We start from the raw sequence: 22,194 nt of genomic DNA on the forward strand, positions 1-22,194 counted from the left end.
ATACCAAAACCCATTTTGCCATTTACAAAAAAAAAAAAAACATATGCCCAAAGCCATTTTGCCATATAAGAAATACTACTTTTCATTCTTGCTGTCTCTCCCATTTTTAGCCATTTTTAATCAAAATGGGTGCTTGTTTACCTCAGATTGACCCATAAAAGTTAATATCTCAAAAATGATAGCAGCACAAACTAAACTTTTTACATACAAACCGGCACAAACGTAGCGCAAAAATCTGACATCATTTATATAGATTTGTGTCTGATGGGGGGCCAACTTCACAAAGGTACTTTATTAGGCTTGTTGTTCCGATGTTAGTAGATTGTTTTCTTCTGGAAGATGCCTATCAGGCAGCCTGGCTTTTTTCTAACATGAAGATTGTCAGTTGCAGTCATAATTTCAACCCTGAATCTTTTTCCGGAACGGCGAACTGGATCGTTCCGGCCCACTTTCGCTCTTGATTCGTTGCCACTGACGTCGCCAGATATCCAATCCATTAGTAAAAAAGTTTTAAGACTGTGGGTCGATCGTGGCTGCCAGTGATAAGTCGTGATTGTGATGATTTTGGGGTTTCCTCAGATACTTCCAGATGTGTAGCAGAGAAGAAGTACACGGAGCAGCAGGCCAAGAAGCTTTTCCCTCAGGTTTTTGTGCCAGTATGCAACCCTGATGGCACATACAGTGAGGTAATTCAATAAAATGTTCCCTCCTTTTGGCGTCTTTGTTTTTACATTTTTCAACACACTACTGTAGAGATTAGCTGCGGGTAAATGTACGACTCCAATACCACTGTAAAATTAATTTTTGGATGTTTTGAATGCCGAACAGGTACAATGTCACAGCTACACTGGATACTGTTGGTGCGTCACCCCAAATGGCAGGCCGATCAGTGGCTCAGCTGTGGCCAACAAAAAGCCTCGATGCCAAGGTGAGCGAAGTTTTTTTTCACTATTTCAGTCACCACATCGACTAATATACTTCTTCATTTGTACGGTACTTCTCGTCTTTCTTTTTGCGAAATTTCAATCCCCGTCTCTCCATGCACAAGTGTTTTCCGAAATTTCCAGGTTCGCGGTGAATCAGTAACAGGCACACTTTTGCTCAATAGACAATGTTTATTCATTAGAAAATGCAGAATAAATTAGATTTACTGATTACAATCCCACAAGAGCAAGCAACAAGCATCAAAAACAAGCATAACAAGGGTAACGACGACGCTAGATTTGAGTTTGTCAATCCCAGAATCCCAGAGCTACTTTACAGCACAACCAGGTGTCCCTTAGCTATGAAAATCGCTTACCGTGACAAATGAGCGGGAGCCAACGCTCCAGTAAGGCGGCGAAGGAACAAAGCCAGGCGATCCGTACGTGACCCGCTGGCGGACTTCACTGGTTGCCCGGAAATGCCCGGTTTTTGTAAGAACGCGCCACACGGAGGCGGAGACGGCCAACCTCCGCCCCCAGGCGGCGTGGCCCCGTCCAATGACAAAGCTACTTTTTAGCTCCTCGAAAAAGGGGATTTTCTTTGCGTGGTTCCCAGGTTGCGCCATCCGGTAGCAGATGTTGTGTTCCCACGGTAAATATTATGAGTGCAAAACAAGTTATCTCGTGAGATTCCCTCCTAACTATGGAACCCAGGCGTGTAAGAAACAATCAAAACAAGTTATCTCGTAAGATTCCCTCCTAACTATGAAACTCAAGGTAAAAAACAATAGAAGTTGTTACAATCTAGGTCACAGAAGCAATAATACATCACAAAGGCATAATGTAATATTTTCCCCCATCAACAAGCAATTTCCTATCTTTGTTGTTCAGCAAGTGTTTCGATCTATGATTAAATATTCTAATCTACGTAATTAAAATAAGACCATATTCATGACGATGTCAAAAGCGATCACATTATTAAGAGTGTTCGAATTATATAACTAAATTCAAGGTTTTTCTTTTTAGGGTCCAAACAAGAGCGAGCTACCACAAGAGAGCCAGGAAAAGGTGAGAAGTTTAATAAAACATTATCAAGTCATTGTCATAAACATTTTTTCTTCTTCTAAAAATATTACTACAAAATAAGTGCCATTTTGAAGTGTTAACAACATTCAGAAACGCTAAGAGTTGCTCTGCTTATTAATTCCATAAACCAAAAGTGGACTTCTTATTTAAACTATTAATACAGTGGTACCTCTACTTATGAAATTAATTGTTTCTGGACTTAGTTTTGTAAACGGAAAATTCCATAAGTAAAGACGGGTTGTCCATGTACAGTGGTATGAAAAAGTATCTCAACCTTTTGGAATTTCTCACATTTCAGCATAAAATCACCAATAAATGTGATCTGATATTGGTCAAAATCACACAGATGAAAAAAACTGTCTGCTTTAACTAAAACCAGCCAAGGATTTATAGGTTGTCGTATTTTAATGAGGATAGTATGCAAACAATGACAGAAGGGGGAAAAATAAGTAAGTCAGCCATCATATTTAATATTTTGTCCTCCCTCCCCCTCCTTTGGAAGCAATAACTTCAACCAGACGTTTTCTCTAGCTGCAGATCAGTTTGGCACATGGATTATGACTAATCTTGGCCCATTCTTCTCTACAAAACTGCCATCGTTCAGTCAGATTCCTAGGATATCTGGCATGAATTGCTGTCTTTAGGTCATGCCACAGCATCTCGATGGGGTTCAAGTCTGGACTTTGACTTGGCCACTCCAGAACATGTAATTTGTTCATCTGAAACCATTCTGAAGTTGATTTACTTCTGTGTTTTGGATCATTGTCTTGTTGCAGCATCAATCCTCTTATTAGCTTCAACTGTCTGACAGACGGCTTCATGTTTTCCCGCAAAATATCCTTTTGAATTCATTCTTCCATTAATGATTGCAAGTTGTCCAGGCCCTCAGGTAGCTAAACAGCCCCAAATCATGACGCTCCCTCCACTATGCTTCACGGTGGGGATGAGGTGTTGATGTTGGTAATCTGTTCCATTTTACCTCCACACATGACGTTGTGCGTTACTCCCAAACTATTCAAATTTGGTTTCATCAGTCCACAAAATATTTTGCCCAAACCTCGGTGGAGTGTCCAAGTGCCTTTTTGCAAATATTAAATGAGCAACAATGTTTTTTTTAGACAGCAGTGGAGTCCTCCCGTGAAAACCATTCTTTGCCATTGTTTTGCATATAGTTGGTGAGTGTACATAGACATCGGACTGTGCCAGTGATTTCTGTAAGTCCTTAGCGGACACTCTAGGATTCTATTTTTTACCTCTCTGAGTATTCTGCGCTGAGCTCTTCGTGTTATCTTTGGTGGATGGCCACTCCTTGGGAGAGAATCAACAGTGCCAAACTCTTTCCTTTTGTAGACAACTCTGACTGTCGATTGATGAACATCCAGACTTTTAGAGAGCCATGATGGACATCAGACAATGCTTCATTTTATATACAGTGGGGAGAACAAGTATTTGATATCAGTGTATCAAATACTTGTTCTCCCCACTGTAGACAACTCTTACTAGGTGTGTGTTTTATAGTGGGCAGGGCCGCTTTAAACCGCTCATCAGTGATTGGGAACACACCTGACTTAAATTGTTTGGTAAAAAATTGTTTCATTTGCTTTTTAAGTCCCCTTAGGCAGAGGGTTCACTTACTTATTTTTCACCCTTCTGTCATTGCATACTATCCTCATTAAAATATGAAAACCTATAAATGTTTGGGTGGTTTTAGTTAAAGCATACACTGCCAGATATCCTAGGAATCTGACTGGACTACAGCAGTTTTGTAGAGAAGAATGGGCCAAGATTAGTCATTATCGATGTGCCAAACTGATCTGCAGCTACAGAAAACATCTGGTTGAAGTTATTGCTTCCAAAGGAGGGGGAGGTAGGACAAAATATTAAATGTGATGGCTGACTTACTTATTTTTCCCCCTTCTGTCATTGTTTGCATACTATCCTCATTAAAATACGACAACGAATAAATCCTTGGCTGGTTTTAGTTAAAGCAGACACTGTTTTTTCATCTGTGTGATTTTGACAAAGATATGATCACATTTAATGGTGATTTTATGCAGAAATATGGGAAATTTCAAAAGGTTCATATACTTTTTTTATACCCCTGTACTTGTACTTCAGTACATTTTTTATGACTACTTTTACTCTTACTTGATTAATATTATTTTGAAGTAATGCTACTTTTACTTGAGTAAAATTTTTGGCTACTTCACTTACCTGTTTATAAGATTGTGACCAATTGAGGAAGTGAGCAAATCTATTAACTGTGTGAAACCTTTGAGTAGAGAGATTTTGACATAAGTTTGATTTTTTTTTTTTTTCAAAGAGACTTTGGCATAAATTTGGATTTTTTTTTTTGGGGTCAAATTATTACTGTGCTCTGACATGCTGTTACTATAACCACTCATGATTTAAAAGTCTGCATTTTTCAGAACCAAAGAAATGTTAACACTTTATTCTTCACCCCAATTTAACTTTCAACATCTATCATCCTCCAGCAAACCGCAAGCTTCCCATCCGAAATATCTCCCTCTTAACTTTTTATGACTTCATCTGTGTAACCGACGAATTGAATGGTTTGGAAAATGTGTAATTTGAGGCTTTACAACTGAATTATAGTTTTATTGTGTATGTAAGTATGTATGTAATTCTTCATCTTCTTTTTTGGGGGTTATCGTGTCACTCTCAGCTTGCGACACGAATTGTATTCACTGCGCATCAAGCGAGAATGCTAAATTTGAGACAGTGCCAAAAGGCAAAATAAACTGTACATTTACAGTGTGTCTATACCCGTGGGGAAAAAAGCAGTCATTGCAGCAATATTTTCATTGCGCATATGACTGCTAAAGCACTTTATTGTCAAGGCATCGAAGCATCATTAAAACACAGAATGCATCAATCTATAAACCCTTCTCTGGCACTTAACTTGACAGATTCATTCACATGCTGGAAACACATGCAGCTTAGGACTGGCAAACAGCAGTAAATCTAATGCCGTAAGACCGCAAATTGCTCAGGGGTTTCCTGGCAGATGCAAAAAAGAGGTGTTTCAGTCATGTAAAAGACCGCAAAGTAAAGATGGCTCATTACTGGTGGCTCATAAATCCCAATCATAAATACCCTTTTTCAGATGGCATTTCAATTCCTTACGGTAACGCGTAACTAAAGCTCACAACTTTGCAAATGTATCCGCCAGAAAAAAAAGATGAATGCCAGGGATCACAAAATCAACATTGACTGCAATGAAGAATACTTTGTTGACTCTTTAATCCTTGTTTGTGGAGCCATCCAAGTTCTTTGTGCTTTGTGTGCACTTTGTAGCAGATACAGTGTTGGCCAAAAGTATTGGCACCCCTGCAATTCTGTCAATTTCTCCCAGAAAATGATTGCAATTACAAATGCTTTGGTAGTAATATCTTCATTTATTTTGCTTGCAATGAAAAAAACACAAAAGAGAATGGAAAAAAAAATTCTATCATTATCATTTTACACAAAAGTCGACAAATGGTCCAGACAAGAGTATTGGGACCCTTTGAAAAATCATGTGATGCTTCACAATTTGTGTAATTAACAGCACCGGTTAATTAACAGGTTGTGGCAATAACTAAATCCCACTTGCAGCCAGTTAAAATGGATTCAAGTTGACTCAACCTGTGTCCTTGTGTGTACCACATTGAGCATGAAGAAAAGAAAGAAGACCAAAGAACTCTCTAAGGACTTGAGAAGCAAAATTGTGAGGAAGCATGGGCAATTTCAAGGCTTCAAGTCCATCTCCAAACACCTGAATGTTCCTGTGTCTACCGCACACAGTCTCATCAAATCCCACGGCAGTTGGCTAACCTCCCTAGATTTGAACGGAAAAGAAAAATTGACAAGAGATTTAAACGAAAGATTGTGCGGATGGTCGATAAAGAACCTCGACTAACATCCAAACAAGTTCAAGCCGTCCTGCAGTCCGAAGGTACAATGGTATCAACCCGTACTATCCCTTGGCGTCTGAATGAAAAGGACTCGATGGTAGGATACCAAGGAAGACCCCACTTTTGACCCAGACATAACAAATCCAGGCTAGAGGTTGCCATAACTGACCTAAGAAAGCTAAAAAAGTTTTGAAATAATGTTAGAGCTTTTGGGAAAAGGCATCAACATAGAGTTTACAGGGGAAAAAACCGAGGCCTTCAAAGAAAAGAACACTGTCCCCACAGTCAAACATGGCGGACATGGGTCTTTCAGCAGGACAATGACCCAAAACACACTTCAAAAAGCACTAGACAATGGTTTGAGAGAAAGCACTGGCGACTTCTAAAGTAAGTCCAGAACTGAATCCCATAGATAGAACACCTCTGGAGAGATCTGAAGATGGCACCCTTCAAATATCCTGGAGAAGTTGGCCAAATAGGAATGGTCTAAAATTCCAGCAGAGCATTGTAAGAAACTCACTGATGGATACCGGAAGCGGTTGTTTGCAGTTATTTTGTCTAAAGGTTGTGCTACAAAGTATTAGGCTTATTGTGTCAATACTTTTGTCCGGCCCATTTTTGGAGTTATGTGTAAAATGTTAATCATTCACACACACACACACACACACACCCACATTCTCTTTTGTGTTTTTAAAAAAAAAAATTATTCCAAGAAAAATAAATGAAGATATTACTACCAAAGCATTTGTGATTGCAATCATTTTCTGGGGGAAATTGAGCTTTATCTGACAGGATAAGCAAAAATAAGAATAAGAAAAAAACAAATGCTATCTGCATTTTTTTTTTTTTTTTTTTTTGCTTGTTTTTAACCAAGAATCAAGACTGTTTTACATCCATATCTTTAAAAAATTCGGGGATTTAAGCATTTATTCACAAGAATTTTCACCGGAAAAGCTCTTGTTACCGCAGGTGGCCGCTAGCTACATTCACGAACAGACTAGGATTGTACTTCGAAATATTTACGTAAAATAAATGCTAACTGCACATTTTTTTATTTTATTTTTTTTAATTTTAACCAAGAATCGAGACTATTTTACGTCCATATCTATAAAGAATTCAGGGATTTAAGCATTTATGAACAAGAATTTGCACCAGAAAAGCTCTGTTTACATATGGCGGCCGCCACATTGACTAACAGACTAGTTTTGTACTTTGACATATGTAAATAAAATAAATGCTAACTGCACTTTTTTTTTTTTTTTTTTGCTTTGAACCCAGAATTGAGACTGTTTTACGTACATAAAGAATTCAGGGATTTAAGCATTTATTCACAAGAATTTTCAACGGAAAACCTATGTTTACATCAGGCGGCCGCTAGCTACATTCACTAATGCATTGATTGTGAACTGTTTACATAAATAAATGCTAACTGCCCGTTTTTTTTTTTTTTGTTGCTCTTTTAACCAAGAATCGAGACTGTTTTACGTCCATATCTCTAAAGAATTCAGGGATTTAAGCATTTATTCACAAGAATTTTCACCCGAAAAACTCTGTTTACATAAGGCCGTCGCTAGCTACATTCACTAATAGACTAGCATCGTACTTCGAAATATTTATGTAAAATAGTTTTGTGTAAAATGATAATGACTTATTTACTTTAGGGCTGTCAAATTTATCGCATTAACGGGCGGTAATTAATTTCTTTAATTAATCACGTTAAAATATTTAACGCAATTAACGCATGCGCGGCACGACCCACTCACAAATTGCCGCAAACAGCCTACAATGGCGCCGTTTTACTTGTAAACAGAGCGAAGAGGCAATGTCAAGTGAGTGGTGTAGATACAAGCATTCATTTGAGCCGTGCTTTTAATTGGCAACAGCTTCAACATCTCCCCCTCAACTACTATAAATATAGTGGGAAAGCGACGTGGGGAAAAATGACAGGAGTTGATCTTTTTCTTAACACCATGTATTGCACCCAACGTAGAGAGGATATAGCATTTGCAGCTACCACACACAGTCATGGTTGCACCACTTTCCATCATGCATTTGGGCAGAACTGTTAAGTCGCTAGATTATCATTTACTGAAAGCTCAACAAATACACTAGATGGCAATATTTAGTCACAATATACAAACTCACATTTATCCTTTAAGAATTACAAGTCTTTCTATCCGTGGATCCCTTTCACAGAAAGAACGTTAATAATGTTAATGCCATCTTGTGGATTTATTGTTATAATAAACAAATACAGTACTTATGTACAGTACGTAGAATGCATATATGCGTCTTGTCTTATCTTTCCATTCCAACAATAATTTACAGAAAAATATGGCATATTTTAGAGATGGTTTGAATTGCGATTAATTACGATTAATTCATATTTTTTAGCTGTGATTAACTCGATTAAAAATTTTAATCGTTTGACAGCCCTGATTTATTTGTTTTCCATTCTCTTTTGTGTTTTTTCATTGCAAGCTAAGTAAATGAAGATATTACTACCAAAGCATTTGTTATTGCAGTCATGTTCTGGGAGAAATTGAGCATTATCTGAGAGAATTCCACGAGTGCTAATACTATGGGAAAAAGTGTAATTAGACGCACAACAGTGGCGGAAAAATGTTAACAGGGCTCGTGTGCAATGAGTATAAATGGGCCACCCAAAATGCCCCTCCACACGCCTGTAGCGGGGGGAAGGGTCTAGGTGTAATTAGGGCTGCAGCTATCGATTATTTTAGAAGTCGATTAATCGATGAACTAGTTAGTTCAAATAATTGAGTAATTTGATTAGGAACATAATACATGAGCTGAGCCTCAAATGGCAACAAATAAATAAATTAATGAAAGAGGATCTAAGTACAACAAAAGAACAATTGGGTAACTTACATAGCAAAAGTCCGCTAGCTTAAATGCTATAAAATGCAAACTTTTTTTGTGTGTGTGTTTTTTTTACAATGCTCTCACCAAATGGTTCAAACACATATTCCCACAAAAAACGGCTAAGTATACCTATTGACTAATTTACGAATGCATTTAAAAAAAAACAACAACAAAAAAACGTTAGCTCAAACAAAAACTTAGCTTATGTTGGTCTTAGCTGGGAGCAGCTGGATTCAGCCATGTGAAATGGGTTGTAATATTCACTGTTGCCACTCAAGGGCAGTGTATCCACTCAAATCAATAAAACCAAATGTAAACACTTTCCAAACAAACCATTACAACACCACTTTAATTAAAGGAATACTCAAAACAGCAAAATTTAATTTGAATTTTTTTTGTAATCGAATCACTCAAGGTGATTGATTAATCGTTGCAGATATTTTAACACTTAAACACTATACAGGTAGTGCCTGGGTTACAACGTAGCCAACTTGCGTGATTTCGACTTGACGACAACGCAGTCTTGTCTGACATTTTGTCTCAAGTTGTTTTTTGTGGGGTTTTTTTCATAATAATGTTGACTTTTGTGATGTATGCTTTTATTTTGTGCAGGAAAGATAGAGCAGGTAGTACTTCCACATGCGAGTAAGACCGCACGTACACACGAATATGACTTTATAATTTAAATTTGAAGACGGTGGTGCTGTTCCAATACAAAAAATTAAACTGTTTGGTGGGAGACGCTCAAAACGGCTGTTTGAGTATCTCAGGTTGCTGACCCCTGCGCTAACAGCTTTACTTTCGGAGAATGAGTGACCCGCAATGAGGTTAACCACACCTATGGCCTTTGCTTCACCTTCAGCGAGTCCAAACCTTACGTTCTCTTCTTACCACAAATCAAACAAACACACCAAACAAACTTCTCGCGCAGTTCATTGTTTGGTTTCTGACTTTGCCACTGCATTCTTCAACATTTGTGTCCCGTCCACTGTTGTTTCTGCTTAGACAAAGGAGCCCTGCAAGGACAACTGGGTATTTTGTGTATTAAATCCATTCTGTCCCATAGATCAACAATCCCCTATTCGGAGTGCAGTATATGACCACTGTATTCTTTTCTTCTTCACTTGTTCTATCTCTCTCCTTCTTAACCGGGCAACGTGCAAATCTCATAAAATTCATGTTTTGTTTTTATCTAGTTTACTTTTTTAATTGTAGTCTCTTTGCAAATATTCTCCATTCTGAATGCAGATGAGACTGGCTTAGTGGTGGATCCACAACCCCCTGCAGATGAAGAAGGTGAGTCTCTACTCATTATTCCATTATTTATACAGAAGCGTATGTGCAGTATCACATTTTTATAGTTCTCATTTTTACATGTAAAAAACTGATAACTATCATGTAAAGACATGATAACTATCATGTAAAACCAATATAATTATCATGTAGAAGCGTGATAGTAATGATGTAAAAATGTGATGACTATCATGTAAAACCAGTATAATTATCATGTAAAACGTGATAATTATCATGTAAAAGGGTGCCAACTATCATGTAAAAACATGATAACTATCGTGTAAAACATGATAATTATCATGTAAAAGGGTGACAATTACCATGTAAAAGCGTAACAACTATTATGTGAAAATGTGATATCTAATATGTAAAAATGTGATATCTATTATGCAAAAACGTAATCGTGTCATGTAAAAGCGTAACAACTATCATGTAAAAATGTGGAAACTATCATGTAAAAATGTAACAAAGATCACGTTACATCTGTCATGTAAAAAAGGGATCGTGTCATGTAAAAACGTAATAACTATCACGTAAAACCGTGATAATTATCATGTAAAATGTTATCGTATCATGTAAAACCATTACCATTACCATGTAAAAACGTGATGAGTGTCATGCAAAAGCGTGACAGCTATCATGTAAAATGATGACCATTATCATGTGAAAACGTGTTTATTATGATGTAAAAACATGATGACTATGATGTAAAAATGTGATCATGTAATATAAAAACATGACAGTATCATGTAAAACTGTGGTAGTATCATGTCAAACCAATATCATTATCGTGTAAAAATGTGATGACTATCATGTGAAAGTGTGACGACTATAATTTAGAAACGTGGTAATTATCATGTAAAAACATGATAGTATCATGTAAAATTTTTACCATTATCATGTGAAAACATGATGACTATCATGTAAAAATGTGATAACTATAGTGTAAAAATGTGATCATGTAATGTAAAAACATGATAGTATCATGTAAAATTTTTACCATTATCATGTGAAAACATGATGACTATCATGTAAAAATGTGATAACTATAGTGTAAAAATGTGATCATGTCATGTAAAAACGTGACAGTATCATGTAAAACTGTGGTAGTATCATGTCAAACCATTATCATTATTGTGTAAAAATGTGATGACTATCATGAAAAAGCGTGACAACTATAATGTAGAAACGTGATAATTATCATGTAAAAACATGAGAGTATCATGTAAAATTATTACCATCGTCATGTAAAAACAGGATGACTATCACGTAAAAGCGTGACAGCTATCATGTAGAAAAGTGATAATTTTTATGTAAAAAAAGATACTATCATGTAAAATGATTACCATTATCATGCAAAAAAATGATGACTATCATGTCCAAACGTAACAACTACAATGTAAAGATGTGATCATGTCATGTAAAAACGTGACAGTATCATGTAAACTGTGGTAGTATCATGTCAAACCGTTACATTATGGTGTAAAAATGTGATGACTATCATGTAAAAGCATGACAACTATAATGTAGAAACGTGATGATTATCATGTAAAAACATGCTAGTATCATGTAAAATTATTACCATTATCATGTAAAAACGGGATGACTATCACGTAAAAGCGTGACAACTATCATGTAGAAACGTGATAATTATTATGTAAAAAAAAAAAGATACTATCATGTAAAATAATTACCATTATCATACAAAAGCATGATGACCATCATGTAAAAACGTGATGACTATCATATAAAACAGTGATAATTATCATGTCCAGCAAAACTTGATCAATACCATGTAAACGCTTGACAACTATCATGTAAAAACATGCTGACTATCATATAAAAACGTCACCACTATCATGTAAAACCGTGATAATTATTATGTAAAATGTGATAATCATCCTGTAAAACGTGATAAATAGCATGTAAAAGTGGACAACTATCATGTAAAAACATAATAACTATCATGTAAAAATGTGATATCTATAGTGTAAAAATGTGATCGTGTCATGTAAAAACGTGACCTTATCATGTAAAACAGTGGTAGTATCATGTAAAACCATTATCATTATCATGTAAAAATGTGATCACTATCATGTAAAACTTTGATCATTATCATGTAAAACGTGATAACAATCATGTAAATGCGTGACAACTGTAAGTTAAAAACGTGATCGTGTCATGTAAAAACGTGATAACTATCATGTCAAACAGTAATAATTATCATGTAAAAACATTGTTTAGTTAATTATTGTCTTGTGTGACAGCAGTATCACGATTTGCCTATTAAATAAAGTCAAAGTAATATAAAGTGGATTGTTTTTATTTCTGGATTTAAAAAAAAAAAAAAAAAATCCTAGTCGCAGAGGGATTACTATGTGACATTTTAATCTCTGCAGTCTCAAAGTTATTTCAAGTTCTCATTGACTCATGAAAGTATCATTTTCTCAAAATGTCAAGGCTTAATGACACTCACAGCCACAGTCCATGGTTTACCTACCTCAAACGTCTCCATTTTCCAGCAATATATGTCAAATGCAGTTTACTTTTTTTTGATATTTGAGATCTGACATCCTTCACGTCATTTTTACAGTCTGTGAGTTTTGGAAGCGCCGCATTTGGCTCGAATGAAATACGACTGTGTTTTCAATTGATTTGTATAAAGCTGTTGTGGTGATTTCTTTCAGACATCATTTCCCAGTACCCCACTCTGTGGACGGAGCAGGTCCGCAGCCGGCAGAACAATCGAACCAAAGCACCATGTGAGTTCAATATATTTTTTTCATTCATGATGATGGGGTGTTGCAGACCTCAACTGAAAGCAAGCTTTGTGTTTTCCTCCAAACTTTTAGAGAGCAGTCATGGTTTGTGGCTGTTCTAGAGTACTGGTGGCGTAGGGGGGCGATGAGACCAGTATATCATCATGTTTTGAGTACTGGTGTGACAATACAGTGGTATGAAAAGTATCTGAACCTTTGGAATTTCTCACATTTCACTATCAAATGTGATCTGATCTTTGTCAAAATCACACAAATGAAAAAACAGTGTCTGCTTTAACTAAAAGCACCCAAACATTTATAGGTTTTCATATTTTAATGAGGATAGTATGCAAACAATGACAGAAGGGGGGAAAATAAGGATGTGAACCATCACATTTAATATTTTGTGCCCCCCCCCCCTTTGGCAGCAATAACTTCAACCAGATGCTTCCTGTAGCTGCAGATCAGTCCATCATATTGATCAGGAATAACCTTGGCCCATTTTTCTCTACAAAACTGCTGTAGTTCAGTCAGATTCCTGGGATGTCTGGCATGAATCGCTGTCTTTATGTCATGCCACAGCATCTCAATGGGGTTCAAGTCTGGACTTTGACTTGGCCACTCCAGAACGTGTATTTTGTTCTTCTGAAGTTGATTTACTTCTGTGTTTTGGATCATTGCCTTGTTGCAGCATCCATCCTCTTTTTAGCTTCAACTCTCTGATGGACCGCCTCAGGTTTTCCTGCAAAACATCCTTTTGAATTCATTCTTCCATTAATGAATGCAAGTTGTCCAGGCCCTGAGGCAGCAAAAGAGCCCTGAATCATAATGCTCCCTCCACCATGCTTCGAGGTGGGGATGAGGTGTTGATGTTGGTGAGCTGTTCCATTTTTCCTCTACACATGACATTGTGTGTTACTCCCAAACAACTCAACTTTTGTTTCATTAGTCCACAAAATATTTTGCCAAAACCTCTGTGGAATGTCCAAGTGCCTTTTTGCGTACATTAAACGAGCAAAAATATATGTTTTTTTTAGACAGCAGTGGCTTCCTCTGTGGAGTCCTCCCACGAACACCATTCTTGGCCATAGTGTTACATGTAGTTGAGATATTGGACTGTGCCAGTGATTTCTGTAAGTGCTTAGCAGACACTCTAGGGTTCTTTTTTTACCTCTCTGAGTATTCTGCGCTGAACTCATCTTTGGTGGACGGCCTTGTGGAGAGAGAGAGAAGCAACAGTGCCAACTTATCTGACTGTCAATTGATGAACATCCAGGCTTTAGACACTCTAGGGTTCTTTTTTTTACCTCTCTGAGTATTCTGCTCTGAACTCATCTTTGGTGGACGGCCTTGTGGAGAGAGAGAGAGAGAGAGAAGCAACAGTGCCAACTTATCTGACTGTCAATTGATGAACATCCAGGCTTTAGACACTCTAGGGTTCTTTTTTTACCTCTCTGAGTATTCTGTGCTGAACTATTGGCATCATCTTTGGTTGATGGCCACTCCTTGGGAGGGAAGCAAGAGGGCCAAACTCTCTCCATTTGTAGACGACTTCTCTGACTGTCGATTGATGAACATTCAGACTTTTAGAGATGGATTTGTATCCTTTCCCAGCTTTATACAAATCAACAATCTTTGATTGCAGGTCTTCAGACAGCTCTTTTGATGGAGCCATGATGCACATCAGACAATGCTTCTCATCAAGACACTTCTTACCCGGTGTGTGTTTTATAGTGGGCAGGGCAGCTTTAAACCACTCATCAGTGGTTAGGCACACACCGGACTTATATTTGGTAAAAATTGGTTTCAGTTGCTCTTTAAGTCTCCTTAGGCGGAGGGTTAACTTACTTATCCCCCCCCCCCCCCCCCCCTTCTGTCATTGTTTGCATGCTATCTTCATTAAAATATGAAAACCTATAAATGTTTGGGTGGTTTTAGTTAAAACAGTTTTTTCATCTGTGTGATTTTGACAAAAATCAGATCACATTTGATGGTGATTTCATGCAGAAATGTGAGAAATTCCAAAAGGTTCAGATACTTTTTCATACCACTGTATATCAAAATGTTGATTTTCCTGACCTATGACCGATAATTGTTGCATCAACATTTTGTGAGATTATCGTAGGCCTTGTATCGGGAACCGTATCGTTTTTTTATGAGCTACTCAGAGTTTCCCGCCCCTCGTTATGAGTGTAGATGATGCGTCGGGAATCTGGTTCGCTGTGGTTCTTTTTCTTACAGTCTCCCTAATTAGCAGCACATGGCACAAACACAGGATGTCCTATTCTTTTGGCTTGATCCATGCTGTTCTTTGACTCAGTTGCTTGTTGATCTCAACACGCAGATCAGTTACCACTTTGGTCTTTGGGGATTTACGTTTAAAAAAAAAATCTAGGAACAAAAGCCAGTGTGCCTGACTGCATTTGTGTATGAATCCCATTATCATAATTTAAAGGCAATAAAAAAAAGCATGAGAAATTCTGGTTTTGATTAGCATGAGCTCTTTGGGGTATTGAAAGAAGGAAAACGCTTGACAAAGAGAGCCCATAGGGAGTTACTGGATCAAGGAGTGTCTGTTAAGAAAGGCAGAGAGGAGTTTCATTCATTTTTCTGTGTGAAAAGATTTTATATGAAAATAAACAAAGAAAAGGCCGTTTTAATCCTGCAGTTGTTTACGATCGTTGAAGAACTCTGAAAAATAGAGCTATAGTGGTATGAAAAAGTATCTGAACCTTTTAAAATTTCTCACATTTCTGCATCAAATCACCATCAAATGTGGTCTGATCTCTGTCAAAACCACACAGATGAAAATACAGTGTCTGCTTCAACTAAAACCACCCAAACATTTATAGGTTTTCATATTTTAATGAGGTTACCATGCAAATAATGACAGAACGGTGAAAAATAAGTACCGTATTTTTCGGACTATAAGTCGCACCTGAGTATAAGTCGCACCAGCCATAAAATGCCAAACGAAGAGGAAAAAAAACATATATAAGTCGCACCGGAGTATAAGTCGCATGTTTGGGGGAAATTTACTTGATAAAATCCAACACATACAACAGATATGTCATCTTGAAAGGCAATTTAAAATAAAAATACAATAGAAAACAACATGCTGAATAAGTGTACAGTAGGATAATGTTACATGATGCATGAACAACGAAATGCGAACGTGGCCGATATGTTTACTTAACATAGCTATTAAAAGTTATTCAGATAACTATAGTATAAAGAACATGCTAACAAGTTTGCCAAGCCATCAGCGTCACTCCAAAACACCAAAATACAGTGCCTTGCAAAAGTATTCGGCCCCCTTGAATCTTGCAACCTTTCGCCACATTTCAGGCTGCAAACATAAAGATATGAAATTTAATTTTTTTGTCAAGAATCAACAACAAGTGGGACACAATCGTGAAGTGGAACAACATTTATTGGATAATTTAAACTTTTTTAACAAATAAAAAACTGAAAAGTGGGGCGTGCAATATTATTCGGCCCCTTTACTTTCAGTGCAGCAAACTCACTCCAGAAGTTCAGTGAGGATCTCTGAATGATGTTGTCCTAAATGACCGATGATGATAAATAGAATCCAAATGTGTGTAATCAAGTCTCCGTATAAATGCACCTGCTCTGTGATAGTCTCAGGGTTCTGTTTAAAGTGCAGAGAGCATTATGAAAACCAAGGAACACACCAGGCAGGTCCGAGATACTGTTGTGGAGAAGTTTAAAGCCGGATTTGGATGCAAAAAGATTTCCCAAGCTTTAAACATCTCAAGGAGCACTGTGCAAGCCATCATATTGAAATGGAAGGAGCATCAGACCACTGCAAATCTACCAAGACCCGGCCGTCCTTCCAAACTTTCTTCTCAAACAAGGAGAAAACTGATCAGAGATGCAGCCAAGAGGCCCATGATCACTCTGGATGAACTGCAGAGATCTACAGCTGAGGTGGGAGAGTCTGTCCATAGGACAACAATCAGTCGTACACTGCACAAATCTGGCCTTTATGGAAGAGTGGCAAGAAGAAAGCCATTTCTCAAAGATATCCATAAAAAGTCTCGTTTAAAGTTTGCCACAAGCCACCTGGGAGACACACCAAACATGTGGAAGAAGGTGCTCTGGTCAGATGAAACCAAAATTGAACTTTTTGGCCACAATGCAAAACGATATGTTTGGCGTAAAAGCAACACAGCTCATCACCCTGAACACACCATCCCCACTGTCAAACATGGTGGTGGCAGCATCATGGTTTGGGCCTGCTTTTCTTCAGCAGGGACAGGGAAGATGGTTAAAATTGACAGGAAGATGGATGCAGCCAAATACAGGAACATTCTGCAAGAAAACCTGTTGGTATCTGCACAAGACCTGAGACTGGGACGGAGATTTATCTTCCAACAGGACAATGATCCAAAACATAAAGCCAAATCTACAATTGAATGGTTCAAAAATAAACGTATCCAGGTGTTAGAATGGCCAAGTCAAAGTTTAGACCTGAATCCAATCGAGAATCTGCGGAAAGAGCTGAAGACTGCTGTTCACAAACACTCTCCATCCAACCTCACTGAGCTCGAGCTGTTTTGCAAGGAAGAATGGGCAAGAATGTCAGTCTCTCGATGTGCAAAACTGATAGAAACATAGCCCAAGCGACTTGCAGCTGTAATTGGAGCAAAAGGTGGCGCTACAAAGTATTAACGCAAGGGGGCCGAATAATATTGCACGCCCCACTTTTCAGTTTTTTATTTGTTAAAAAAGTTTAAATTATCCAATAAATGTTGTTCCACTTCACGATTGTGTCCCACTTGTTGTTGATTCTTGACAAAAAAAATTAAATTTCATATCTTTATGTTTGAAGCCTGAAATGTGGCGAAAGGTTGCAAGATTCAAGGGGGCCGAATACTTTTGCAAGGCACTGTAATTAATTAGCTTCTCTCATGGCTGTGTTGAAACAAAAGCGGTTGCGCGACGTCTGTAAACGGGGGTTTTCAGGGTAAAACGGACAAATTAAAAATAGTTCGGGGGCTTTAATGCGCCATGAATCAGCTATGGCAGCATATAGACAATACCGTTCTATCAAACACAACAGTTGTTTTAGCTTAAAACACAGCAGTCTCTTTTAAAGAGGAGTGCAAGAGCAGAAACTGCTTTTTCAGTCTTGTCTGTGTTTTCCGCCATATATTATACATATTTTTTTTACTCAAATGTTTTCACCCGTCTGACTGCGTACACCAAATTGCGATGCCCGTACTGTGACGATACAAGGTAAATGCAAACACTGTTACAATCTTCGTAAAGATCCAGGCTGCTGTATATTATATTACACTGCAGTAGGGTGCCAATATGTTTGAATGCAATGCTTTAGTATTTGTCTTGCCTGTTTCTTTCTCTGTCATATACATCTACAGAGGATGACTGAGCTTTTAAATATTTACATAACTTGTGGCAAAGGGTGCTATGCTCATATGTCATTAGCCCATTAATGCCCGTAAACAGTGCCAAGGTTTGGGGCTGAAATAGTGTCTTGCACACCCACTGCGTTTTCTTCCAATGCTTCAAATTCTACTGGGAAAGCTCCAAACTCCATGTTTTATTGTGTTACATTATGTTTAAAATTGTGTCAACCAGATGTGGTCAGACTTAAGGCTACAGTAAATTCATGCTTTAAAACTTCTTTGCTTCCAAGTGAACCTGCAATTACATGGAAATGTCTTCGTGTGACTGTAATGCCTTTGCGATCTTCCTCTGCAGCTTCATCATGTGACCAGGAACAACAGTCCGCACAAGAGGAGGCGAAGCAGCACAAGAACGATGCGGTATTTGTTCCAGATTGTGGCCAAGGCGGATTGTATAAGCCGGTCCAGTGCCACCCCTCGACGGGCTACTGCTGGTGTGTCCTGGTAGACACAGGGCGGCCTATACCTGGTACTTCCACGAGGTAGGACTGAGCACGTTTAGGAAAGGACAAGCTAATGTATGTGTAATGTGCGTCAGACAGCATTGAGTGACCTCACGGACACTCAAAACCTAATTGGACTGTTCAGACTGAGAATGATCTTGTCCAGATCTGATATGAAACCACTTCCCGAATGGGGTTTCCGTCTCGTAAAAATCAGATTTCTATGCTTTGTGACTGTTCAGACTACAAAAGAGCCGTCCAGTTTGAATTGGGATGGGCTAAAAATCAGATTTCAGTCTGAACAAGGCCAACGAGGCAAAGGTCATTCCGGCTGGCAGTGTGTGACACTGATGCACTTGGTTACTGTGGCTTGTTATCAGATCAGCGCAGATCCAGGCAAAGCGCCAGAGAGTGCATTAGCACACGCGCAAGTGTGGATGGTGACACTTCTCTTGACTTGTCCCAGGCCAGCTTTTGGCCCGCTCGCAGAGCAGCGTGCGGGAAAGCTGTGAAAGCTTCCTTGTGTCCCACGCTCCCCGCCTGCCTCTAAATTTCTCCTTGTCACCCATGCTGTCCTCATACCCGAGCCCCATTTTGGATGTGTGTCAGGGCCTCTGCTGTTCCACAACTATTTGAAGTCTCACGGATTGTTAACAAATTTAGCTTTTGCAAACTATTTCACAAAATGCGTGGCTCTGTTTCTTGTGTCCTAGGTACGAACAGCCAAAGTGCGACGTCAACGCAAGAGCACATCCGACAAAACCAAAGGATCATTACCGAAGCAGACATCTACAAGGTAGTTTTTCATTCTCTCGAACCGTTGTTCTGTCGATTTGCGCTCCCAGTCGAATTGATATCCCAAGGGCTACCGAGTAACCGCATAGCAACCACATACCCCCAAGGGTTATCACAGTTCAAGTGAACGGATAACAGGATGTGTCCCTCAAATGTCCCCAAATCAATAGGAAGTATCCCTGAATGTCTCCAAATCAACAGGATGTGACCTGATATCAACAACACATGTCCCCCAAATGCCCCCAAATCAACAGGAAGTAACCTGATAACAGGATGTGTCCCCAAATGTCCCCAAATCAAATGGAAGTGACCTGATATCAACAGGAAGTGTCCCCAAATTAACAGGATGTGACCTGATATCAACAGGACATGTCCCCCAAATGTCCCCAAATCAAATGGAAGTGACCTGATAACAACAGGATGTGATCTGATATCAACTGGGTATGTCCCCAAATCAACAGAAAGTGGCCTGATAACAGGACATGTCCCCCAAATGTCCCCAAATTAGCAGGAAGTATCCCTCGAATGTCCTCAAATCAACAGGAAGTGACCTGATATCAACAAGACATGTCCCCCAAATCAACAGGAAATGACCTGATATGAACAGGACATGTCCCCCAAATCAAATGGAAGTGACCTGATATCAACAGGATGTGTCCCCGAATTAACAGGACGTGACCTGATATCAACAGGACATGTCCCCCAAATGTCCCCAAATTAGCAGGAAGTATCCCTCGAATGTCCCCAAATCAACAGGACGTGACCTGATATCAACAAGACATGTCCCCAAAATCAACAGGAAATGACCTGATATGAACAGGACGTGTCCCCCAAATCAAAAGGAAGTGATCTGATATCAACAGGACGTGTCCCCGAATTAACAGGACATGACCTGATATCAACAGGACATGTCCCCCAAATGTCCCCAAATCAAATGGAAGTGACCTGATGACAACAGGACGTGTCCCCAAATCAACAGGGCGTGACCTAATATCAACAGGACATGTCCCCCAAATGTCCCAAATCAACGGGAAGTGGCCCCTGAATGTCCCCAAACCAACAGGGATGAATAAATGAATTGGACGTCTACTATTGATAAACTTATTCAGTTCACAGCACAATGATGAAAATACCTTGTTTTGCTATTTCTTTTATAGTAAAATATTCTGGAATGATTTCTTGACCAATGTATCGACAATTGTAATACCGCCATATTGGGAGATCATCGTAATCGTGAGCCTTGCATCGCAAATCGTGTCCCACCCTTACACCCTACTAAGATTGTGATAACAATGGAAGCTTGTGTGTTTGCTGATATCATTAGCAGTGTTGGTTCGAGGAGGCTCTTGATAAAGTTTTGAGGATTACCAGATACTGCCCCTCGGCGGTCAGTTAGCCAGGAGACAGAGACGGGTCGGCGGGGATTCATCTACACTGGCATGTGGAGATGGAGGATAGCAGAATGAAGGGAGATAGGAGATGAGGAGAAGCAGCAGGGGAGAGAGGCAGAGGTAATGGATCATGGGATGGAAGAGACAGCTTGACAACAGCATAGATAACACAATTAAAGGTGGAAAAGAAAATTGTCAGAGAGAAAATGCAAAGTTTTATGAAGATAAGTAGGAAAGAAGCGAGAGTGTTTCTAATTGTGGGCGTAAACTGCTAGGATTATATTGGCATTCTGATTTTTTTGTAATGTTTGGCTAGATTTAGTTGAAATGCACATTGATGTTTTAACTCCACATTTTTAAAAATTCAGAACAGTACTAAAAAATACAGCAATTATAGCTTTCAGGTGCGTGAACCAAATCATAGTCGAAAGCACTTGGCACTTTATGTGCATGGTAAACATGTTAATAATCCAGAAACCAATGCACAGAGCTTCTACTGTTCTTCAATCCGCAATGTTTATGCAGCCGTACTCTAGACCAGACATGGGCACACTGGTCACAGGTGCTGTATTTTAGCAGTAAAGGAACTCTGGCTCTGCTCACACTCGACCTATTTTGCCACCAAGTGCTACGAGCTGTCACAGATAAACACAGCATATGTCAATAGTACGATTGTAACGGTACTTGTATTCGTCCCATTAGGCTAATGCTATCGGTGAGCTTACTTTTAAACTCTCGGACAATTGAGAGAATACAGGTAGTCCCCAGGTTACGACGTACTCCACTTACACGATTTCGAGTTTACGACGCCAGAGTCTCGTCCGCCATTTTGTCTCCATTTTTTTTTTTTTTTTTTTTTGTCGTATAAACAGTACCTTGTTGTACCTCACAGTATCTTTTTTTTCTTTACTTTACTTTATTAATATGATGTGTTCTGTCCTCACTTAATTTGATGTTCAGCTTGACATAAATCGAGGCAATTGTGCTTTTTGAAGTTTTTGATTTCTTCATTTTTGAAATTTTGTTTAAAGCTGTTACACATATATGTACATTTATGTTTAAAACGATACCCATTTTAACAATAAAACACTTGACACAAAACAACTGGTGTTCAAATGTCCATCTAGTCTAATCAATATGTAAATTTAGTAGATTAAATTAGCCTGATTTGCCTAACAAAAGTCCGCTAGCTTAAATGCTGAGAATGCTAACGTATTTACTATTCTCATAGCATATTTTTGAAATCGAAAT

At 38.5% G+C, this 22,194-nt stretch overlaps 1 protein-coding gene across 4 annotated transcripts in view; it reads left to right on the top strand.

Moving 5' to 3' along the window:
• The window catches only part of smoc2 (SPARC related modular calcium binding 2), a 112,341-nt gene that overhangs the window by 77,491 nt on the left and 12,656 nt on the right, over positions 1-22,194 (top strand). For all 4 annotated transcript variants that reach the window (XM_057847327.1, XM_057847328.1, XM_057847326.1 and 1 more), the window contains exons 3-9: positions 580-686; positions 829-928; positions 1,950-1,991; positions 10,058-10,105; positions 12,790-12,864; positions 18,610-18,796; positions 19,471-19,553. In XM_057847327.1, the coding sequence (XP_057703310.1) occupies positions 580-686; positions 829-928; positions 1,950-1,991; positions 10,058-10,105; positions 12,790-12,864; positions 18,610-18,796; positions 19,471-19,553 (642 nt within the window). The remainder of the gene's footprint in view (positions 1-579; positions 687-828; positions 929-1,949; positions 1,992-10,057; positions 10,106-12,789; positions 12,865-18,609; positions 18,797-19,470; positions 19,554-22,194) is intronic.

Source organism: Corythoichthys intestinalis, chromosome 10 (genome assembly GCF_030265065.1).
Source record: "Corythoichthys intestinalis isolate RoL2023-P3 chromosome 10, ASM3026506v1, whole genome shotgun sequence".
In the NCBI taxonomy this organism is placed as follows: domain Eukaryota; kingdom Metazoa; phylum Chordata; class Actinopteri; order Syngnathiformes; family Syngnathidae; genus Corythoichthys; species Corythoichthys intestinalis.